Here is a 22,677-nt window from a genome sequence, read left to right as displayed (position 1 = left end):
TTAGGATAAAGATGTTGTTAGGCTGTGTTGGCTAACATCCTCACTCACATGTTCTAAAAGTCTAGTGTAGACAAGGCAGTACAGATTTTAACACATGCTAAGCAGGTCAAGTTAAAGTCTCAGCTCCCCCCCAAGGTTTTAAATGGCCCTGATTAGTATATGTAAAAGGCAGTGTGCCTTGTCTACATTAGACTCCTGAGGTGATATATGACCTTCCCTAGACAGAGCACAAGTTCCTGCCACAGAACAGTTTGCTCTGGGGAAGGTTGGCTGCAAGGCCAAACCTAGGCCTCTCATAAGGATCTGATCCAAAGCCCACTGATATCAATGGAAATACTCCCAGTGACTAAAGTGAGCCTTGGATTAGACCTATAGGTTATTGGCCAGGCAATAGTGGAGATCCCAGGGACATCCAGTATTCGTAATTGTTCTATTCCATTTTGAAAATTAACATAATCAATCTGAAATGAACAATAATATTAGCACCCACACAACCGTCATTCATTCACACCTCCTGAGCCCAGTGAAAAACATAGCACAGATGGTGGAAGATACGTCCTGAACTCTTTGTAATGCGGATAGAGATTATTACATTACGTTGGAAGACCTAATCAAGTTACCAATTAATATAAAAGCAAACCATGAGGTGTGTGTATGATGCACATCATTCCTGAAGGATGACTTTGTTTCATATGTACTCCTATCCAGTAGGAACACTATTCTAGGGAGCTAAGAGGGTGTAGGTTTTTCATCAGTACATCACTTTACAGTGCAGAGGGTGATTTTACAGAATACTACTAACAAAAAATAAAATGCCACAATGAATAACATAAGTACATTTGCAAACAGAGACTGCTTTCTCCATGCAGGCAGCTTAGTGCACGGTTTTATAAGATAAGTGGCAAAAAGCAGTGAAAATCTGATAGGAACATGGACTATCAGAATACTTTGTGTTTTCTGAGGAATAATAATTTCTACCTGCATCGGAGGCCAGTAATGGTTATAGGTTGTTCAAAATGGGAAAATGAGTGATGTTTTAAATATGTTAGCTGACTAAATGTTAGCTATTAAGCAAACTAAACATGCTAAATAACAGGTGTTTAAACATAAACTTAGCACCTAGTTTAGATGAAGACAATGATGTTTAAAAATGCATTAGCTAGTTGTGGTTAAACCCAAGGGGAACTATAATACTTCTAGAGCCAGAATTTGGATTTTGTTACTAATTATAATGCCAGCTTGATAAGAAGATATATCACTATATGACTATGCCTAATAAAATATTTAATTTTAAACATTTTTCCAATGTTAGGTTTTGAATTCAACTATATCACCCTGTAGAACCGGTCACGTGGGGATCCAAGATTAGGTCATAGCTTGCTTGTTGCCCAAGACGCTTGGTAGCATGCTCAATTGCTGTGGAAGAGGGAGCATCTCTTGCCACTGTCTAGTAGAGACAGGGCCAAAACCCCAGATCTGAACACCATCACACTTTTTGGGGTGGCAGATTTCAGAATCTCAACCCAGACCTGGCTTTAGCAACTGACCTCTAAAAATGGGCCAAACCAAAATCCCAGATCAGACTTCAGAGTGATCAAATTCCTCCCCTGGATCTGAGTTTTGTAGTTTGAGAATCCCCTTTGGCCAGTGCTTGGAAACTCTGGAGAGATCTATATCTAGTGCTTCGCAGCATGGGACTTTAGAAGCAGGTGGAGAAGAAATGCTGGAGGTCCCCACAAAAACAAAAAAATGAACAAATGACAATTCCTAAAAGGCAGGGTCCCCATGTTAACCCTAATCCAGCTCAAGCATGTAGAAGCTAGATGAATAATTCCTATTAGGTAATTATGGCTGGGAAATAATCCTCTACTAGAATTTCAGTAAGGCAAATTCACTCTAGCCTATAGGATTGGTTCTCACAGAACCCCTTCTTCTCCTGATCAGAGGACAAGACCAGGGCATTGAAGCTCATGAAAAGTAAGGCACAAAGTGTGGGTTAGAATTTGTTAGACTTTCATGCATATCTTGTTGCATTGGGGATATTTTCAGACTGCCAAAATTAAGGAAAAAAATATTTTGAAACAAAATATAAATGGTAATTACCTGAGTGAAAAGGAAACTGCTGCTTAGCTTCCCCTGTGTGAGCATCCCAAATTATTGTTGTCTGTGTTCAGAGGAAGAAATAAAGATTAGTTACCATTCCTCTTGGAAAGTAATAGGAAAAAAGAAAGCTCACTGCAGAGCAATTCTAGAAGACACCCTGATAACATTATTGACTGCTGAGAGCCTTCAGCTATTGCAAAGATGTATACATATATATCTGTTCCAATTCACCTGTTATGAGAAAATAATACAACTGTAGATATTGAACTGTCAGTACTACAGAGGCAGCAATGAACCCAATGAGCGTGGGTTCCCTCTTAAATGTATTAGCCAGAAGATAGCTCTGAGCAACTTTATGAGGCTGATCTTTCTGAGCGTTTTGCTACAGTTATTTCAATTAGCATCTCTTTTAGATGAGACTTCCCCCCTTTTGCATGATGCAATCTGAGTTGTATTATGAAAACCCAACGGATACTGTACATATCATTACTAAGTCACCATGTGAGAAATTAATCTAACAGAAAAATATAAATGGTGTACCGTCGTCGTGGTGGGCCAGATGAATGTAAAATTTGCTTCCTATGGATCTATTGCATAGCAAATTTAAGCAAAATCCCTACAGAACTAAGCACTACTTTTTGAGTGAATTGTAAATGTATTAGAAAAATATACTTCCAGAACTTAAACATGGGATGCCGGATTTCACTGATAATGTAACCATCTAAAGAACTATTGCTGTTACGGAGAAAGTATGTCCACTGGAATAATAGTTCTGCTGTTGGGAGACAAAAGTTACTATAGCACTAGAAGGAGTAAAAGTTTCCATTTACAGGGATTTGTGGGAGGTTAATTTCCAGTTACAGTTCAAATGGGTTTGTGCTCCCCCCTCAGTAGTAATTTGAGTTTTCAATCTCTAACTCAAACAGGACACTCAGCTGAAGCTGTCACATTGTGCCTGATTTTGAGATGAAATCACCAGATTTTGCTTGATTTGCAAACAAAACCATAAATTCTTTACTCAGATTTCTTTGTCTGATTGTTGAAATGAACTAGAGGGCACAAGAGAACTTAAAACAGATTCCCTCTCCTGAGGTATTTACAAGTGCTAGACTAAATGTATATACATAAATTGGGGGATGAGATTTTCACTTCCTTTGTCTGAGCAATGCTTGGGATTCAATGCGACAGACAGCAAAGTGAGGATTTGTTAAAACCGTATGTCACGTGGTACAAATTTATCCAGCCACAGGAGAGTAGTTAGTCACTTACTCTGACGAAATCAAGGCCCAACAAAAAACAAATTAGGCAAGCTTTGCTGAATTTCCAAAGCAGAAGGAGATGTTGAAATTCAAACAATATAAGCTCAGAGCATCTGCACGTTCACACATCAAAGTTACATATTTTTAATACTAACTTTATCAACACCAGCACTTAAAATGTAATTCCCCTTTTTGTTCCATTTCAGAGCAAATATGGGACCTTTATGTTGACCTAAGGTGCTTGCAAGGTTACCTGAAATGTAAAAACAAAAAATTTTAATGTTATGATTTGTCTGGGAGATGGAATACAGTACTATTAATCATTTGTAATCACTGAAAACAATAACTACTGAATGGCTCACCATCTTCTGTCCATATTCTTGCAAAACCATCATATGATCCTGTAGCCAATAGTGTTCCATCACTCTGTTGGATGTGGAAAAGCCAATATAAATGAAAGGTTACTAGAGATTATACTGAATCAGCCCTGATTCACTCATCCTCAAGTCAGTGTTTTCTGAAGTAAGGGAAATTTGACAACCCACAAAGAGAGAAAGCAAGTATCACTACTCAGTTACATCCTAAATTAGAGGTTAGTACTGCTGGCAACAACGAGAGAATAAAAACCGCAAATGAACCATTAAATTGAGTTGCTCCGTCAAATAGAATAACTTAGCCAAAAGGATTGAGACAAAACTGAGATATAATGATTTTTATGGGAATCTTTTAGTTGAGAAACAGGGATTTTAGAGCATTTAGCAAATAAATTCTAATTTGCATGTTTCTTTATAATGTTTCTAATCCAATCCATATGAAAACAGAATGCAATAACTACTGGCTTTTAGACATTAACCAGTGTGAAACTTTCACACTGGACAATGATGAATATTGTGGATTTAATTAAATAATGATGGCAGATGGCTTTATTAGCATCCAGAATAAAACGTTGCTAAGAAAAGCATAAAATAATCATCAACAGATGTGTCCATTCCTATCCTCCAAAAAGAGTGAGACAGAATAGCTGTGCACTTAACTCAAATATAGAAAGATGTAGAAAAGAAATCAAAACCTAGGTTAGGTTTATTGGGACATACATTCAAGTTGCACGCTAGCTAATGCGTAAGTGACAATTACAAAAGAGAACATGAGTGAGGGGAAAGAAAGGTCAGGTGGAAGATGCACAAATACTGTCCAAATTTGCATCTTATAAGATACCAGTTTCCTTTGTTTTTACTTGCCTTGGAAAACTCAGTAACAATCTGGGATCACATTGAGTGTTTCATTAGAAAGGCTTGCTTACATAAATACTAGAATAAACTTCAGGATAAATATTGGTATCACAATAGGTCCGGAAATTAAATAAGATGATCGCCCATTGAAGGATGCCCCTTCCTATCTATTTCTCCTACTTCTCTAGGGTGCCCAGATAGCAAGAGTGAAAAATCAGGACAGAGTGTGGGGGGTAATAGGTGCCCATATAAGAGAGAGCCCCAAATATCGGGACTGTCCCTATAAAATTGGGACATCTGGTCACCCTATACTTCTCTCATAATTGTCTCTGTGCCTGTTTTCATGCTTCCCCCTATGCATTGAATTCTCTATTTCCTTATGCTGGTCTATCAAGTCACTAGCATCTCCCTATTTAAATCCTTTCTGAAAATTCCGCTTTGCCACAGAGCCCACAGCAAATGAATCAAGAACACTCGCTATCTTTCATCTTTGTCTTCTTTCTTAACCCTGACCTTCCTCTACTCTGCATCACCTTCATTCATTATGTCAAGTCTCCAATTTAGATGGCAAGCTGTTTGGGGAAGGGCCTTACCCTTCTCTTCTGCGGAGCGCCTAGCTCACACTGGGGCACTGTAATAATAGTCATGATTAGCCAATGGATCCAGCTGGGATCTTGTGCTGATACGGAGTCCCACTGACATTTCCTTTTTTATTCCCTCATCTTTAAAAACAGTTGAGCCATTTTTACTCACAATCCCCAAAATAAATATATAAACACACTAATTATTAAGCCTAAGGAAAATCAACAACCTTAGAAAATTTCAGCCCGACCGATGAAAGTTTAGTCTATTATGAGTTTCTGAAAACAAGAAGGAAGTTAGTAGGGTAGAGAAGACGTTCTGATCACCTTAACTATAAAGGCATAGTAACTATGATTGCATCAGAATTAAGTTCATTCAGTTAAAAACTGTGAATGGCCCCAGAAGTTAACTCACATTCCAGTCCAATGAAGTCACATCCTTATTGCTGGGGACATCATGTCCTCCTTCTCTTATACAGTGCCTCAAAACTAGCTGAGTGGAACCACCGTTGCTATTTTCATTGAGATTCCATATTCTGGCAGTTGAGTCTCCAGATCTACAAAAACAAACACACTGAGGTGAACACTTCGTAATGAGATGATCTTACATAGCAGGTGGAAATCTCTGGTTACACTGAGAGAACATCGTAAACTTAAAAGAAAAAAAAAAAAGCGCAACAAATAGTGAGTTCCTCTGCTCTTCAACTCCCCCACCCTGCACCCCGATTCACATATTGGTGATCTTTTATGTTTTCAATGAGAATAATCCTATTTAAGTTCTTAAACTAAGAGTAAAGAAAGCTTTTTTTGAATCAGCTTCTCATTTCACCAATATTTTTTCCAAAGCATTTTGCAAGCAAGACACTCTCTCGCCCTCAATATTTTGCAGCCCACACGCTGCTCACCTTTGTATCACCTTACACATCACACAATCTTGCAAAAGTTATAAACAAATAAGTAATAATTTGTGAAAACCTGACTAAAAAGCCAATACATACAGGGGGTCAGCTACTCAGCTCCCTTTATGGGCCACTTCAGTGGCAGAAAGGGGATTTAAAACTTAAAGTAGCATCTGGAAATTCCCTTGTCATACAGGGGAAATTTGGTGATATTAGAACCAACACAGCTGACTCTATGCCACTCATTCCTCCCCACTCTATAAAGGCATTCCAAGGTGAAGAATGGGGCAGGAGCAGGCTGTGTTCCAGTGATGCCTGGCTGGCAGAATGGTCCACTTGCTCTAAATTAAGCCATGGACCAAGCAAGCCCCAAATCAGTCCCAGAATTAGGGGAGCAAAAAGGTGGTTTAGCTCCACTTTTCCCTCTCCGCTGCCTGCAAGGTGCTGCGCTGAGTGCAACTTGGACAGACCTGGTGATCTGTTCCATAAATTGCAGCAGTAAAATAGCTATTGACACAATAATGTATTGTTCCTTGGTGAGGGATGGACAGCAAGCTAGGGACACTCATATTAGTATTTGCTAGAGACCAAAGTAAGGTGTAAAAGATCCATTGGATGCATGGAGTCTTATCTAATTTGGTCATTTTCCTGAAGTCTGAAGTCTTGACCCTCTATCTTGAGAAAAGCATGGAGAGGAAGTCAGATTCTATATTAATCCTCATATTTGCATTGGATTTACATGAGACTATCTTCCAGTGGGAGAAAGTCTCTGAGGTTGGAAATCAATTTACAACAATATGGTAGAGATTCCTCTTTCCAGTTTATTGGGACTTGTCCTTTTTGCAATCAGTTTGCACAAAGAATTGTTCGTATTTATCCACTGGGTTACTTTCATTTATATGCAGAAAGTTGAATTTGATACAGAATTAGAATATTTCTTATACTTTCAGGAATTCAGACATGTAAAATATTTTTATTGCATATAACTCCAGTCTGCACCTCATTTTTTGGGACATCTTTTTAATAATGAAGTTTAGGAGATATATTGCTACAGGGAAAGAAAAGTGCGTCTCTTTCATGACCGAATTCTTGAGATAAAAGAAAATCCCACCCAACTGAACTGAATGCTTTCTTGGAGTTGATAACTAAAATGTTTTCAACATTTTTTTTTTTTAAAAAGGATAAAGTACCAAATTAAGTTCAAATGATGTCTCAAGTGACCAATGTTGATCTAGCTAGTTTGAAATCTGAATGAAGGTCAATTGCTATATTAATCATTATTTCTTTTCATTATTCTTTGTCCCTGATTTCTAGATCAGAGTTTACAAATGCAATTACTCTATAGATTCACATTTTGTTTAATATTTGATTTACATAGAAGGGCCATCTGTGTTTCACTCCTTCTAATTCATCACATGGCCATGTTAGGGCCAGTTTGGGGACAGCTACCATCGGGCCCTATAAGACTGGAGCACTGACAGACAGAACAGAACATTTCCAGTTGTCATTCTTGCATTTTTTGTTTCTATTAATGACTAGTAAAATTTTTGGGTCAGGAGTTTTGCCCTCAGGAAGAACTGAGATTGCTGTGGCAAGAACTTTTAATGTAACTTCTCAAGTCTGAGACACTGAAAATAGAGAATCAAGTTTAGGAAGATTGGCTAGATTACTTAATGAAGTTTAAAAGCTAAGAATCATTTTTAGCTCTGGTGCTTTATAATTGTTTATAGGACATGAATCTTTTATTAATAAGAGTGGGATAATGGCTTAACATGCAAACGAATTGGGAAATTGCCTCAATGCTCCTGTTGGCTTCTCCATTATGTAAGATTCGGAGCTAATATTGTCCTAATTTTAATAACCCAGTTTGTACCAATGTTTGAAATCAATTTTTTAGCAATGTTCCTGTCAAACTCAGTTTCCTATTTGCTAATTATAGAAGAGCTTATTTTTACTTTCAGTGGTTTTATTTATTCAGTATTCAGGCTCAGCTTGGGCAATTATATTTTCCAGTATTTTAATTTTGTTTTTCTATTCCGTTCCCCTACTATATAAGCTATTATGTGTCCCTGCAGAGTAGCTCAATAGGCCTATCAGTGTATGGCAGGGGTATTTGTGTGTCTTCCCTTTGTTGTTGGGAAAAGTATTCTCTGCTCAGGAAAAGTATCCTGATTTCTGCTGAATGATTCAGTGAACCCTGCATTATTAGAGGACCATGGTTCAAGCACGATTTGGGAAGATATTTAATCTCCTTACCCCTCTGAAGCAATCTATCTGCATGATAAAGAAGTTGATTCCAGCATGCAAGTCCTGAACACTTGAGTAATAGGAGTACTGTACTGTTTTTCTCTTGGGTGGAGTATTGCCAGACTTTAGGGAAGCTTAGTTCTGAAAGACTGTCTTTTCTTATTCTTTTTTTTTTTAATTGCATGTTCTCCAGCCCCCATTATAAATCAAGGAAGAGGATCTCTCCAGAATTGTACTTATAGGGCAAATAAAATCCCCATTCCATGGCTGTCAGTACTGTATTAAAATAGCCCTACATGTATGAAGAAATTGGCTGGCTAATTGTCTTGCTCAACCCTTTCAGATTTTGTTATTGCTTATCTTCAGATACAGTTTCGGGATAATTTTTGTTATATTGTAGCTGAGTTATCTGATTTAATTTGACTTGTGGAATTGATGGGTTAGATTCCTTCTTAGTTTATTTTTACGATATTATCCAGGGTCCCCCGATCATTGGATGGACGCTCTTTTACTGCTGTTCAGTAAAAATGTGAATAAATAAAGACAGAAAAAATAAATAAATAACCAAATACAACTTTTTGTAAAAGTGAAAATCAAGTGTCAAAATAAATTGGTAACTCCCAAACAATGAGAAAATGTACTGAATCAGACCGAGGAATAACTAAATCATACTTACATTGTCTGATAGCTTGTATATAACCACATGCTCCTCTCGCTATTTTCCTTGTCCCCACTCTCATTTCCTCTCCAGTTGCCTGCTATAGACTTTGTTGTAGCTGGTCCTAATGCCCTGATCATGCAATTATCTGTCCTTGGGCAGACTCCTGCATCCACATGACTACAACATTAGGGCTTGGCCCTTTGACTGTAATTAGTATTAGGGCTGTCAAGCGATTAAAAAAATTAATCATGATTAATCATGCGAATAATCACACTGTTAAACAATAATAGAATACCATTTATTTAAATATTTTTGGATGTTTTCTACATTTTCAAATATATTGATTTCAGTTACAACACAGAATACAAAGTGTACAGTGCTCACTTTATATTTATTTTTTATTACAAGTATTGCACTGTAAAAAAACTAAAGAAACGTATTTTTCAATTCACCTAATACAAACACTGTAGTGCAATCTCTTTATCATGAAAGTTGAACTTACAAATGTAGAATTATGTACAAAGAAACCCTGCATTCAAAAGTAAAACAGTGTACAATTTTAGAGCCTGCAAATCCACTCAGTCCTACTTCTTGTTCAGCCAATCGCTCAGACAAACTCATTTGTTTACATTTGCAGGAGATAATGCTGCCTGCTTCTTGTTTACAATGTCACCTGAAAGTGAGAACAGGCGATCTCATGGCACTGTTGTGGCTGGCGTCCCAAGATATTTAAGTTTCAGATGCGCTAAAAATTCATATGTTCCTTCATGCTTTAACCACTCCAGCGGACATGTGTCCATGCTGATGACAGGTTCTGCTCGATAACAATCCAAAGCAGTGAGGACCGACGCAGGTTCATTTTCATTATCTGAGTCAGATGCCACCAGCATAAGGTTGGTTTTCTTTTTTGGTGGTTCGGGTTCTGTAGTTTCCGCATCGGAGTGTTGCTCTTTTAAGACTACTGAAAGCATACTCCACACCTCGTCCCTCTCAGATTTTGGACAGCCCTTCAGATTCTTAAACCTTGGGTCGAGTGCTGTAGCTATCCTTAGAAATCTCACATTGGTACCTTCTTTGTGTTTTGTCAAATCTGCTGTGAAAGTGTTCTTAAAATGAACAACATGTGCTGGGTCTAGCAAGTGTAAAAAATCAGGATGGGAGTGGGGGGTAATAGGATCCTATATAAGAAAAAGCCCCCAAAATCGGGACTGTCCCTATAAAATCGGGACATCTGGTCACCATAGCTGGGTCATCATCTGAGACTGTTATAATATGAAATACTTGGCAGAATGTGTGTAAAACAGAGCAGGAGACATACTATTCTCCCCCAAGGAGTTCAGTCAATATTTAATTAACGTATTATTTTTTAACGAGCGTCAGCAGCATGGAAGCATGTTCTCTGGAATGGTGGCAGAAGCACGAAGGGGCATACGAATGTTTAGCATATCAGGCACATAAATACTTTGCAACGCCGGGTACAAAAGTGCCACGAGAACGCCTGTTCTCACTTCCAGGTGACAGTAACAAGAAGCAGACAGCATTTATCTCCTGCAAATGTAAATAAATGAGTTTGTCTGAGCGATTGGCTGAACAAGAAGTAGGACTGAGTGGATTTGCAGGCTCTAAAATTGTACACTGTTTTATTTTTGTACATAATTCTACATTTGTAAGTTCAACTTTCATGATAAAGATATTGCACTACAGTACTTGTATTATGTGAATTGAAAAATATTATTTCTTTAGTTTTTTTACAGTGCAAATACTTGTACTCAAAAATTAATATATAGTGAGCAGCGTACACTTTGTATTCTGTGTTGTAATTGAAATCAATATATTTGAAAATGTAGAAAACATCCAAAAATATTTTTAAAAATGGTATTCTATTATTAACAGTGTGATTAATCAATCACTTGACAGCCCTATTTTTTTTTTAATACTGTCTTCTGCAAAATGCCCCCACCTTCTGTAAAAAGTTTAGTAGTAGTAGTAGTATTGCTATAGTGTTTAGGAGCCCCAGTCATGGTCCAGGAGGTGCTGTACAACACAGAACAAGAGACGGTCCCTGTCCCAAATCTAAAGATGGCCAAGTTTACCTTAGGAGTGCTTTCCTAGTATAGGACTACTTGTATACTATGCTGGCAAAGCACTCCTAGTGTGGATGCAGCTATGCTGGCAAATTTCTGCTACGTACTGATGGTAAAATTACCCCTCATGAACAAAACAAGCTATACCAGAAAAAATGGGTTATTTTAGACCCCAACAGTTCAATATTGGCACATTGAATTACCTGAATTATCTTCTTTGGAAAGATGAACTTGTGAAAGCGAAAGTGCACTACCATTATACAGTAGTCTGGGGAAATGTCTTGCCTCATATTTAGTAGTACCCTATAGCATAGCTCTTACCCATTCATGACAAACTGCATCATTGTGCTGAGGACAGTGTATCCTAATTGCTGATCCATACTTTTTGTGCAGTGGCACATTGTCAGACTCAAACCACTGGGTTACATAGTTTTACAGCCTGGTATTATAATTTCCATATGTTATATACCAGTTATCTCATCTAGATTTTTAATACTGCATTCATTGCTACAGAACCTGAATGCTGGCTGAACAGAGATGTACTATTTCTTGTGTCTAGGCTAAAATTGTATTTTTAAATTATGAATCTAAATTACTTATATGCCCTTTATTATTGCTATTAGTAAGCATGTCTCAGTATTATTTGATCGCATTTGCAAGTTATGTATGTATATGATTATGTGCTTCAAAAATCAGTGACAAAATTTATTAAAAAAAAGGAATTGGTTTTACTAGTCTGAGGGGCACACATTGAGTAAAACACTATTTTTTCATTTCATCCCAATTGTATTACTAGCATGTATCTTCTAACTGAATTCCTTGTGATTTCAAATGGATGAAATGGGAATCTTTTATTTAAAAGGATGTCGGCGTCTTCTGAGTTTAAGCCTCAAACAACTGTCCATCCACATTTTCCTTAATTTGCAAGTCCTGGAACTCAGAGATGCTTTTCCTGTAGTATGCAACATTCTATATTATTTCAAAACTAAAAGTTTAGGAAAGTTTAGATCTTTTCATTGGGTGTCTAAGATCCTGACTATACCAAATTATATATTTAAAGCAGCCAGCCCTAGTTTTGTATGAAGAATTTTAACTTTGATATCTTAAGCCCAGGAAACTATTCTCATTTGTTTCCCCATTTGAAGATACTTAATACCAACTGCTTACAATTGTAAGTTTCTATGTTACAACTGTACTTAACACATGATATAGAACATCTATACTTGGAATTAATCCATACTATCCTTACCCTGGACTGATTTCCTAAATGAATCAGTACAACTCTATTAACATCCAAAGATTGCCACAGAAATCAAATATATGACACTCTGGGTAAATTTACCAGTAAATAGAAAGAGAGCATTTCTTATGTTTGATAGATAGCCATTTACCAAAACAATAATTTACTAAGGTTAATTTAAATTCTAATAGTTGCACCTTAATCCTTGGTGTTCCCTCTTTTCAAACATGCACTGTTAGATCATGGTTTAACTTAATGTTAGTCATGGTTACTCACAGCATTTAGGCAAGTATTGTGGTACTATCGCAATATTTCTGAAGAATTTTAGTTCAGGTTCATTTAATGTTGTGAGGTTGATAGCTTTAGGTAAGTAATATTCTATGTACTTCACTGCTTCATTGGCCTTAGTAAAACCAAACCAAACCAAACCAAAACAAAAAAGAAACTCTTGTGTCTTGAAAATATCCATTCCGCTTTGTCACGGAATACTGTTGTTCCTTAATACCAATAAAATATTTTTGACATTGAGTAAGTCTCCTTTTCTGCACCCCTAAACTATACGCTGGGGGGTGTACTGAGTGGAGTAATAACACAGGTCTGGGTTGGTCCTTGCTAGACATGAGATCTTATCCCTATGTTGATAACTGAAGTTTTGGAAGGTGAGTGTGTGGAGGAGGCAGGCTAGGGAGGGTGCTGCAAACACCTTATATGGGCACCCTCCTTTATTGTTATTACTATAGTTTATTATTTGTATTGTGGTAGTGCCTGTTATAGGTGCTGTACAAAAACATAACAAAAAGACAACCCTGGCCCCAAGGAGTTTACAATCTAAGTAGCAAGAACTTGGTAGCATCTAAATATGAGGGGCTGGTCTACACACAGTGCTTGTACTTCTATAACGATATCAATTTAGAAACCAACATAGTTAAATCAGTAAAACCTTATAGCATGGATACAGCTATACCAGTATACCAGTGCTTATAGCAGTATAGCTTATTCCTATAAACTGTAAGTAGATAAGCTGTTAAGTGTTTTTAAGGTTGAGCTCTTTAATTCTTTAGGAAAGAAGGATTTTCAGCAGGTTTCTGTGCATTCCTCAAACTTCATACCTTCTGAACCTTGAAGAAATCTCATAATACAAATGTTTTTCTACCTGTATCTAGTCTCCCGTTCACCTGATTTTTCACAAAATAAAACTTTTTTTTTTTTTTTTTTTTTTACACTCAGTTTGCTGTTGGCAACTTCTTATGGCTGGTTTCTATCTACACAGCCATATATATTTTGTTCAGTTCTCCCAGCCTCATATTTAGTTTTCTGAAATCAAGTTAATGCAGTTATTTATTTTTTCCCTTCTAGTTCCTTGTTCTCATGTTTTATGATTGCAAGGACTCAAAAGGGGAAAGCTCTGATCCTCCTGAAATTCTGCTTTCTGCAGATTACAGATTTCCTCTGTCTTTGAGTGGAGAGGGGAAGAAGGCATCAATTCTGTTTTCTAGTATTCTGGAATAGGAGCCTTTCATGAGGATTTGCCTCCAACATCTTCTCTATGCCAATTTTCCAAAAGTGCGCAGGTTTTTTCAGTTTGGCATACATTATTGAGTACTGAGTGCGGATAAATAAGGATTTTGGCAACAGCTGCCAGGGTCTTATCAGCATATGGGTCTTACACAGAGTCTTACTTCAGAGGGTCTTGGTTCTTTCCCCCCCCTTAAAGCTTGGATGAACAAAGAGCTTTTCTGAGTAGTGAGAGTGCTCATGCTTGTGTAATAAAAGTGAACATGAGCCCAGTGAGAATCTTCCAAAGACATCTTTAAAATGTACGACTATAAAGCAAGCCACATGGTATGCACGAATGTAGAGTGGCCTCAAACCCAGCACATATTAACTCTGCAAGTGTTTGAAGTGCTGGATCACCTCACAACTCTTTCAAACAACGTATTGATACTGTTCTAGCATGAGAAACTGTAGAAGTGGTCCATCAAACTCTAGTGGTCTCTCGTGTTTTTGCATCTCTAAATAAATCCTAATTGTAACAGATGGTATTTTATACATCTGGAAAGTGGTTTCGGTCATTGTCTTACCCAGACGCTAGCAGGTCACTGACAGGGTTCCAGGCACAGATGAACACCTCTGATTCATGGCCCCGAAGGACTGTTGCTTTGTTAGGAGGTATTTCAACATCCCCGTCGATTTCCATTGGCTTTGAATGATTATCTGTAGAAAAAAGAAATATCAGAACATCAGTGCTCTGTGAGTTTTTGTTACAGACACATAAATTATGGCTTGATAATGTAGGCTGTCCTGTAGCTTGAAGCTCTCAACATTTTACAAATCAAACATTCTATTGTGTGTCATTGACCACACTGTTCTGTCTTTTTATTTGTGATTGAAACTTTATATAGCTTTTCCTCCATAGATAACATTGCCATGCTTAATAAAATCCTGATGCTTTTCATCAAATATATTGATATTTTATTCAATCTGTTGTTTAAAGTTGGCGTTATAAAAATAATTTTTCTGATTTATTAAAAACAGTATATTTCCACATTTATATTAAAAAGCTTTATGTTGTTCCCTTAAGAGTAATATGTTGTACACTCCTTCTCTGGGATGGTGTACAGTATTTAAGGCCTGAGGCCACACACTGAAAAATGAGAATACAAAGGAATATTGACTAGCTGCCTCATTCTCTGAGCACTGTCCATGCTGTACACTGAGGCAGGGGTCCAGTGGACAAAACAGTTTCAGATCATATAATTGAAGGGTGTATCATAATGCACATGGGGGCTGAATTAAGGTTGGATGGGTGACGTTAAATCTGGCTTTCTAACTTTTGAGTGCTTGGCTTTGCAACTGAAAGAGCTTTCTTTTGTTTTTGTTTTTGAAAAACAAGCCACCCCCCAAAACCCAAATTATATTGTGTGTAACTGTAACAGCCATCATGTGTCATCAGCAGGATTTTAACCCCAGATTTTCAGCATTGCAGCACAACCTTCTACCACTTGAGCTAATGGACTAACTACTTTAGCTGGTAACAGGAGAAGCTGTTACCCCCTGTGCACCAGCCACTAACACTGATATAATAGGTTAAAGATGTTGCATATGGAGGAGTAGCCCCTATTTATAGAAAACAGAGCCAAGAGCAAATATTTGTCAGACTCTCTCTGAGAGACAGCATGGCTAAGTGGCTGAGAACTGGTCTGTCATATTAGAGATCTGGGTTCTCTACGCTGTGTGTGGGACCCATAAGGTTCTAACTACTAAGGTCTGTGAAAGGCAAAGCACTACTAAAATCAATTAGTAGAAGAAATTAGCCTAGAACCCCATTTTCTCCTGGTTGCCAATACAGCACATATTCATCTAGGCCAAAGGGTATTTTGCTGGTAGAAAGCAGCAGCGGTATGATGATGGTTCATTTTGTCAATGTCCTACTCAGGGTTCAAAGTGGGGTAAAAATAAGCAAAAAGCAGTGCTATTTTCCTGAACTCCGCCCCCTTGGAAGGATAAAATAGGATGCCATTCTTAGGAAACTGTGCAGCTGTTCAAAGTATGAACGCATTCCACTCTGCTGGGCTCCTCAGGCTTGCCTGCTTTTCAGTGTGGTTCAGGTACACCCATGACATTCAGGCATAGACACAATAAGTATGTGCTTAGGGCCCCAGGTTTGAGAGTCATATGCTGACATCAGAATCCCAGCTTTCATTTAAAAATATGATGTTTCAAATGCTCATGATTGTGCAGAAAAATCTTGAAAAAATGATTTAAGTATTATTAGTGAAGCAGTGTCTGCCTCAGTCTAAACACAGACGGCAGCAGAGTTAGGAGCAGCAACCGCTGGGGAGGAAGGCAAGTGGCCTCGCATTCACTGCCAAAGCAGAACATAGTCCTCCACCTGCCTTATATCCTGAGTGTCCAAATGGGATGAGGGGCCTGGCCATACTAAGGGCAAGGACCCTGGCTGGGTGTACAGCTCGGCCTACCTAAGCAACAAAGATTGCGACCCTCTCATTATTTCACTTACAGAATTTGTTTTTTTGGTTACCATTATCGCTACCGAGACAAATACAGCAGTTGGAGCACTATTTAGCCTCTAATACAAAATTGCCAGCTAGAATCTCATTATAAAATCTTTATTTCTAGTGGTGGCCTGTAATTACAGTAACTTGGACACAGGAGTCCTGAGTTTTATCTCTCAGTTTTTGTTGTTTGAACAGGTCATGGATGACTGACAGGGCCAGTTCAACTAAACAGGGATCCTAAAGTTGTGTGTGCCTCTCCCCCATGTATTCTTACACCTTCAGATCTGAAGATGGCATATTGTGAATGGCTTGGAGAGAGCAAGTTTGCAGCATCCCAAAGTGGTGCAAGCACTTGTTTCACAGAGCCAGCTGTCCCCAGGTTGCTCTGCAGGGTCTCCCCATCGCCTACGTCTTCTGAACTTTCAGGCCTCAGCTCTTCTCCCAGAATGAGCAGCTGGCACAGCAGCAGTTGCTAAACACATGCCATCTGGCTAGCTGCTCCTCAGGGACCTTCTCCCCTCCTAAATCCCAAACTGCTGCTGTTCTTTTTACTGTCTGCCTAGCCAACTGCTTATCCAAAACTAAGCCCCCAAATTTACTGCATGCTAACCCATGCCTTGTTGGTTGATACAGCCCTAACATGGCCTCCTCACTCCCTCTGTGAAATTTTATTGGAGAGCACAGTACCAGGTATTACCACTCCCCAAAATAGAGAAAGCCAAAACAGCCATGTGACCTGCTGTATGACTGCTTCCTGGGTGCCCCAAGAAAAGGCTACAAACGTTAGTGAAACTCCCTCAGTTTAAAATTACTGCAATGGTTATGCCGGGAATGGACAAACTGTGGCTCAAGAGACCAAACGCAGACTGCAGAGAAATATGATGTGACTTTTGTGGCTTGCCTCATTTCTAATACAATAATGTGCTCTCTTCTCAGGCCAAGAGGGAGGTGGCACGAGAGGATCTGTAGTCTCTTCAGGACACACTTCCATACTAAAGTTGGGGCTTGAGAGACTTACACCCGACTAAGGGATTTAGCCACACAATTTCAATGGAAGCAGCTAAATCCCCTATATAGCTTTGGAAATCTAAACCAGGGAAGCCACATCGTTTCAGTGATCTTAACTGGGTGCAGCCTCAAGGCACCTGGCTAGCTGGTAATGTGGGCAAAGCTTTGGCACCCTGCTCAAAGCAGAAGGCGCACACGGCTTCATTTTATGATGCCTTGCTGAGTCTGCAGTTCGGTAAAGCTTGTTTAGTCTTGTACAAGGAGACGACACAACACTGACTATGCCAGCACTGTAGCACGTACCTCCGATATGTAAGGTTTACATAATAACCGTTCTGACTATGCCCATGCTTTAATAGTTTTCTGGATTGATGCCATCACAGTTCTGTCCTATTACAACTGTTGGGTGAACATCATGCTGCTGCAAGAGCATTATTCTAACCAAAGTCTACCTGAACACCGGACAACGGGCGCCGTGCTTTTGCTTACTTATTGCATGTGCCCCATTCTCCTCTCCATTCACAGTGGCTTCTCCATTCTTTGGTGTGTTGTGCTGGGAAACAACTGTCGCGGTTGCTGCCGTCGTCGCTGTCGCGGCTGCTGCTGCTGCCGTTGCTGCCGCTGCCGCACTGGCTTGTTGCTGAGCTAGTTTCTCTCTGAACGCCTGTTGCCTGGTCTGTACCACGTCAGGCATCACAGCGTCGATCAGAGACAGTGACTCTATGGGCCTGCCATCAAATACTGTACCATCCTGAGGAACAAAATAAACAGGGGGGAAATTTCAGGCTTAGTATCTCCCCAGTGGAGAAAGGTCTGTAGAGAGGGGAACATCAAAGAGAAACCAGACATATGAGTAGTGTGAGGTTACAGGACTTGGATATGACCAAAAAGTCAGAACACTGGAGCTTATGGTAGAAATACCGAATGTGGATGGATAATCGGTTGAGAGGGTATGTAAATTCAGGCACATAAGCATTTGAATTTATAAAAGAAAACAGAGTTATGCAAAGCTTAATTATCTAAATCTTGCTAGAAATTTTTCCCTTGATTTTATATTCCAAAATAAAAGGGTCAAAGACTATGTAGAGACACAGACAGGGGTCAAATTGAGAGGGTGTGTAAATTCTCTGTGCATTTTGATAAATAATGAAATAGTAAATGTTGGCAATTATATTTTCATAATTAGACTTCAGGGATAATGCACCATTGAGATTAATGGAAAAGTTCACACTTCTCTGAGCTATTGTTTTGGGCTCCCTGCAGACCCAGGGATAAACATCATTACATCAGTTAACATTTGGTTCCCATTTTGAAGGTTATCTTCATGACCACAAGTGGTAGAGATTTAATTTTTTAAAATATGAAAGCAAGGGTGCAAGCTATCCCAGTTTGACTCTTGGAAATAGATGTGACCCAGCAGCAGCAGATTTCTAAAATGGCAATATACAGTGGTGAGAGATTGGGTGGGGAGGTGGTAAAATGAAGTAGCTGGGAAACAATTCTCACTTTATAATACCCCTCCCCCCACTACCATAACAAATTAAAAATTGAAATCTAAAGATAACCATTTGGCTGGCTAGTATGGACTTGTTGGAACTATCATTTTCAGCCTTTGTCATCCCGCCCTCCCCGCAAGATATGCATACTAGTTCAAACCAGATTTTCCAGAGACCAACAGACAAAGAAGAGACTTTTGGATAAATAACCTGAGTTTAAATTGACTCGCGGCCTTTTTTCTGATCCAGCAAAAGAACAAGATTTCTGGTCCACTGAAGGCCCCGATCCTTAGGGAAGGTTGGAAGGACTTGGCGTACTGAGGCCTAATACGACAAGGTGCTTTTTCTGAGCTGAAGCTATTATGACTTTGTAACCCCAAGGTAATGCTTAGGGTGGGAGGATTGAAGGACTTATCCTGCCAGAATCCATATTAAGGCGTAGGTTCCTGATAAGCTCATTAGCATGCATGCAGGTTCTTTTACTGTTTTTAAAATGTTTTCTCTGAAGTGCTTTTTACCTTAAGAATAAAATAGGCTTGCTTAGCTATATCTTTGTAGTACTTATATCTGCTCACAATCACTATCAGACTCTGAAGAGAAAAAAGTGGGTGTCCTTGGGCAATCTGTCCATGCTGGGACAGTGAAGGCAGGGAACTGTGAAGCCTGGAAATTCCTCAGTCAGAAGGGAGTGAGATTTGGGTCTCCAACCAAGAGAGGCAATAGCTGGGGAGCTGGATGCCTGAGAACGGGTGCCCTTCCTGGACCACTGAGGGGAAATACAGGTGCAGCTTCCTTGAATTGTGACATGCAGCATATGAAACTTTTAACTGAAGGCACATAGGGTTTGATTCTATATTTATTGAAGGCAATAGCAACGCTCCCATTGACGTTCATTGTGGAGGATCTGTGCTAAGTAGGGTTGCCAATTTTGTAGTTGCACAAAACCAAATACCCTAGCCCCACCCTTTCCCTGAGGCTCTGCCCCCCGCTCACTACATTCCTCCTCCCTCAGTGGCTCGCTCCCCCCCACCATCACTCACTTTCACTGGGCTGGGGCAGAGGGTTGGGGTGCGGGAGCGGGTGAGGGCTCTAACTGGGTGTGCAGGCTCTGGGATGGAGTTAGAAATTAGGGGTTCAGGAGGGGGCTCTGGGCTGGGAGTAGGGGTGCAGGAGAGGGTGAGGGCTCCAGGGTAGGGCTGGGGATGAGAGATGGGGGTGTAGGAGGGGGCTTCAGGCTGGGGCTGAGGGATTTGGAGTGTGGGAGGGGGCTATGGGTTGAGGCGGGGGTTGGGGTGCAGGAGGGGGTGAGGGCTCTGGGGTTGGGCCCGGGAATGAGGGGTTCAAGGTGTGGGAGGGGGCTCTGGGTGCGGGCTCTGAGGTGGGGCCGGAGATGAGGGGTTTGTGGTGCATGAGGGTGCTCTGGGTTTGGGAGTGGGCTAAGGGCTGAGGCAGGGGGTTGGGGCATGAGCTTACCTTGGGCAGCTCCTGGTCAGTGGTGCAGCGGGGGGCTAAGGCAGGCTACCTTCCTGTCCTGGCACCGTGCTGCACGTGCCCTGGAAACAGCCAGCAGGTCCGGGTCCTAGGCGAGGGGGGCCAGGAGGCTCCACACGCTGCTCTCGTCCGCAAGCACACACACACCCCACTCCCATTAGCCAGGACCTCTGGTCACCTTAGTGCTAAGAGCACCACAGTCTTAACAAGGCCTCTGTTTCTGCACGCAGAATATTGTGGGCACAATAATGGTCATTACTGTAGATGTCTAAGAATTTACTAACTACTTGCTGATGTAGTTGGATACTTAGAAATATATGTCTAGCATAATTTTCAGGCATAAAAAATGAAGTTGGAATATAAAACTGAGGCCCGTTACTGTACATAGAATTTTAGAATCAGATCCGTGTCCCTAATTTTGTTCCAGAATGGAGACAAGGGACTTAAAAGCTGTAACAGGCAAGGAGCGGAGGATTCCCCATAGTGCAGGGGTGTCCTTGGCAGGCACAAGACAGTAGAGGAGGCATGCTGGCTTGGGAAGGAGACATTTCTTCCCACCACACAGTAGAGAAGGGGCATATTGGTTGCTTTCTTATCAGGGCGGGTGCAAGGATGTTTCAAGCCCTAGGCGAAACTTCCACCTTGCACCCCCCCTCCGCCCTAAGGCCCCCCCCCCGGCCAGCTCCCCCCCCCCCCCCCCCCGCCCTGAGGTGCCCCCCCCGCAGCAGCTCCCCCCCTCTGCCCTGAGGCGCCCCCCTACGGCAGCTCCCCCCGGCTGCCGTGCGACAGCTCCCTGCCCCAGCTCACCTCTGCTCTGCCTCCTCCCAAGCACGCCATTGCCGCTCCACTTCTCCCGCCTACCAGGCTTGCGGTGCCAATCAGCTGTTTGGTGCCGCAAGCCTGGGAGGGAGAGAAGCAGAGCGGGACGGCATGCTCGGGGAGGAGGCGGAGCAGAGGTGAGTGGGGGTGGGGAGTTCCCCTGAATGCCGCCCCCCCCTTACTTGCTGCAGGCGGCCCTCCCCGCGTCCCCCTGCCCCAGCTCCCTCCGCCTAAATGCCGACGACGACCAGGGCGGCTGAAGATCCGGCCGCTGCGGTCACCGCCGAAGGACCTGAAATGCTGCCCCCCAAATGCTAGTGCCCTAGGCGACCGCCTAGGTCGCCTAAGAGGTTGCACCGGCCCTGTTTCTTATTACTTTTTGCTTGTGTTGCCTTTTTAGATTGTAAGCTCCCTCTCTTTAAAACAGCCACCAGCAAAAATAGATGATCATTGCTGGCATGAAAGTAAATGCTGAGGCCTTTTAGGTCTAGCTCTAACCTTCTTTGAATGGCATAATTAGCAATGCCATTATAATATAGCATTCCAATTCCCTCTAAGTTTTGTCTGCTATTGATCATTTCAGAACTCGGTGTCTTTGTGTGAGCATTTAAGTATGAAGTGCAAAAACAATTCATTAAAATAAAGGTGAAAAAATTATATTTGCAATTATAAAGCACAATTACATTAAGGGACATGAAATTGGAGATAAACTTATTAAATAAATTAAATAGCACAATTGGACAAGTGAATTCATAATTAGTGTTTTCAGTTTGAATAAGTTAAAAATACAGTGAAGCATACAAAAATGTGATTATCGGTGTTTTAAAAAAAGTATAAAAGCACCATAAATCTTGTAACAGTGTACATATTTTTAGAGCATTTTCCCTATTTGTGCTGTGATCCGGAATAAGATCCACTTGGAATGACTCTTGCATTAGCACAGAGGCCAAACTGTCAGTGGTGATGTCCATAGGTGCCAGGGTCCACCCACCTTGATCCAATTGCAACATGTTTTGCAGCATCCAACCGCAAAATGTTAAGTGGCAGAAAACCAAAACAAATTCCTATGGGTGTTTTATTATTACAAATACATCAATGTGTAATTTGGCATTAATCTCAAATACAATTGCGTTTATATTAAAAAAAAAAAAGATAACTGCTAAATATTGCTGGTTCGTTCTATTGAGAGAGTAAAATAAACATAACATTTTTACCTCTAAAAATGAGTGATATACAACCATGCCCTATATTATAGAATACAAGCGCTTCCTCACCCTCTTTCCCCCCGTCCTTTTGTTCTCACCCCTGCTGCTCAGGCACAAGCATTTTACAGTCAAAAGAAATGATAGCTTTCATATGAATTAATATATATTAAAGATTACCACCACCCACGTATTACCTGACAGAGGTAAAAATGTTCCCCTCCCTGTTTTAAAAAAATATTTATTAGCTTGGGTATTATAATAGATTTTTCCACGACTACTCAAGGTGCATGGGGGGGGGGAGAGAGAGTGAATGTGCACATGGGAAATTATTGTTTA

The 22,677-nt window shown here is 40.4% G+C and overlaps 1 protein-coding gene across 3 annotated transcripts in view; it reads right to left on the bottom strand.

Moving 5' to 3' along the window:
* LOC112117172 (F-box-like/WD repeat-containing protein TBL1X) overlaps positions 1–22,677 on the bottom strand; it is a 254,769-nt gene that overhangs the window by 11,743 nt on the left and 220,349 nt on the right. For all 3 annotated transcript variants that reach the window (XM_024215066.2, XM_024215067.2, XM_024215068.2), the window contains 6 exons: positions 17,820–18,081; positions 14,385–14,517; positions 5,588–5,729; positions 3,725–3,788; positions 3,518–3,615; positions 2,104–2,164 (listed from right to left, as the gene is read on the bottom strand). In XM_024215066.2, the coding sequence (XP_024070834.2) occupies positions 2,104–2,164; positions 3,518–3,615; positions 3,725–3,788; positions 5,588–5,729; positions 14,385–14,517; positions 17,820–18,081 (760 nt within the window). The remainder of the gene's footprint in view (positions 1–2,103; positions 2,165–3,517; positions 3,616–3,724; positions 3,789–5,587; positions 5,730–14,384; positions 14,518–17,819; positions 18,082–22,677) is intronic.

Source organism: Terrapene carolina, unplaced genomic scaffold (genome assembly GCF_002925995.2).
Source record: "Terrapene carolina triunguis isolate 2854851 unplaced genomic scaffold, T_m_triunguis-2.0 Scaffold22, whole genome shotgun sequence".
Lineage (NCBI taxonomy): Eukaryota > Metazoa > Chordata > Testudines > Emydidae > Terrapene > Terrapene triunguis.
The sequence above is the reverse complement of the archived record's forward strand: the minus strand, read 5'-3'. Positions and strand labels throughout refer to the sequence as shown.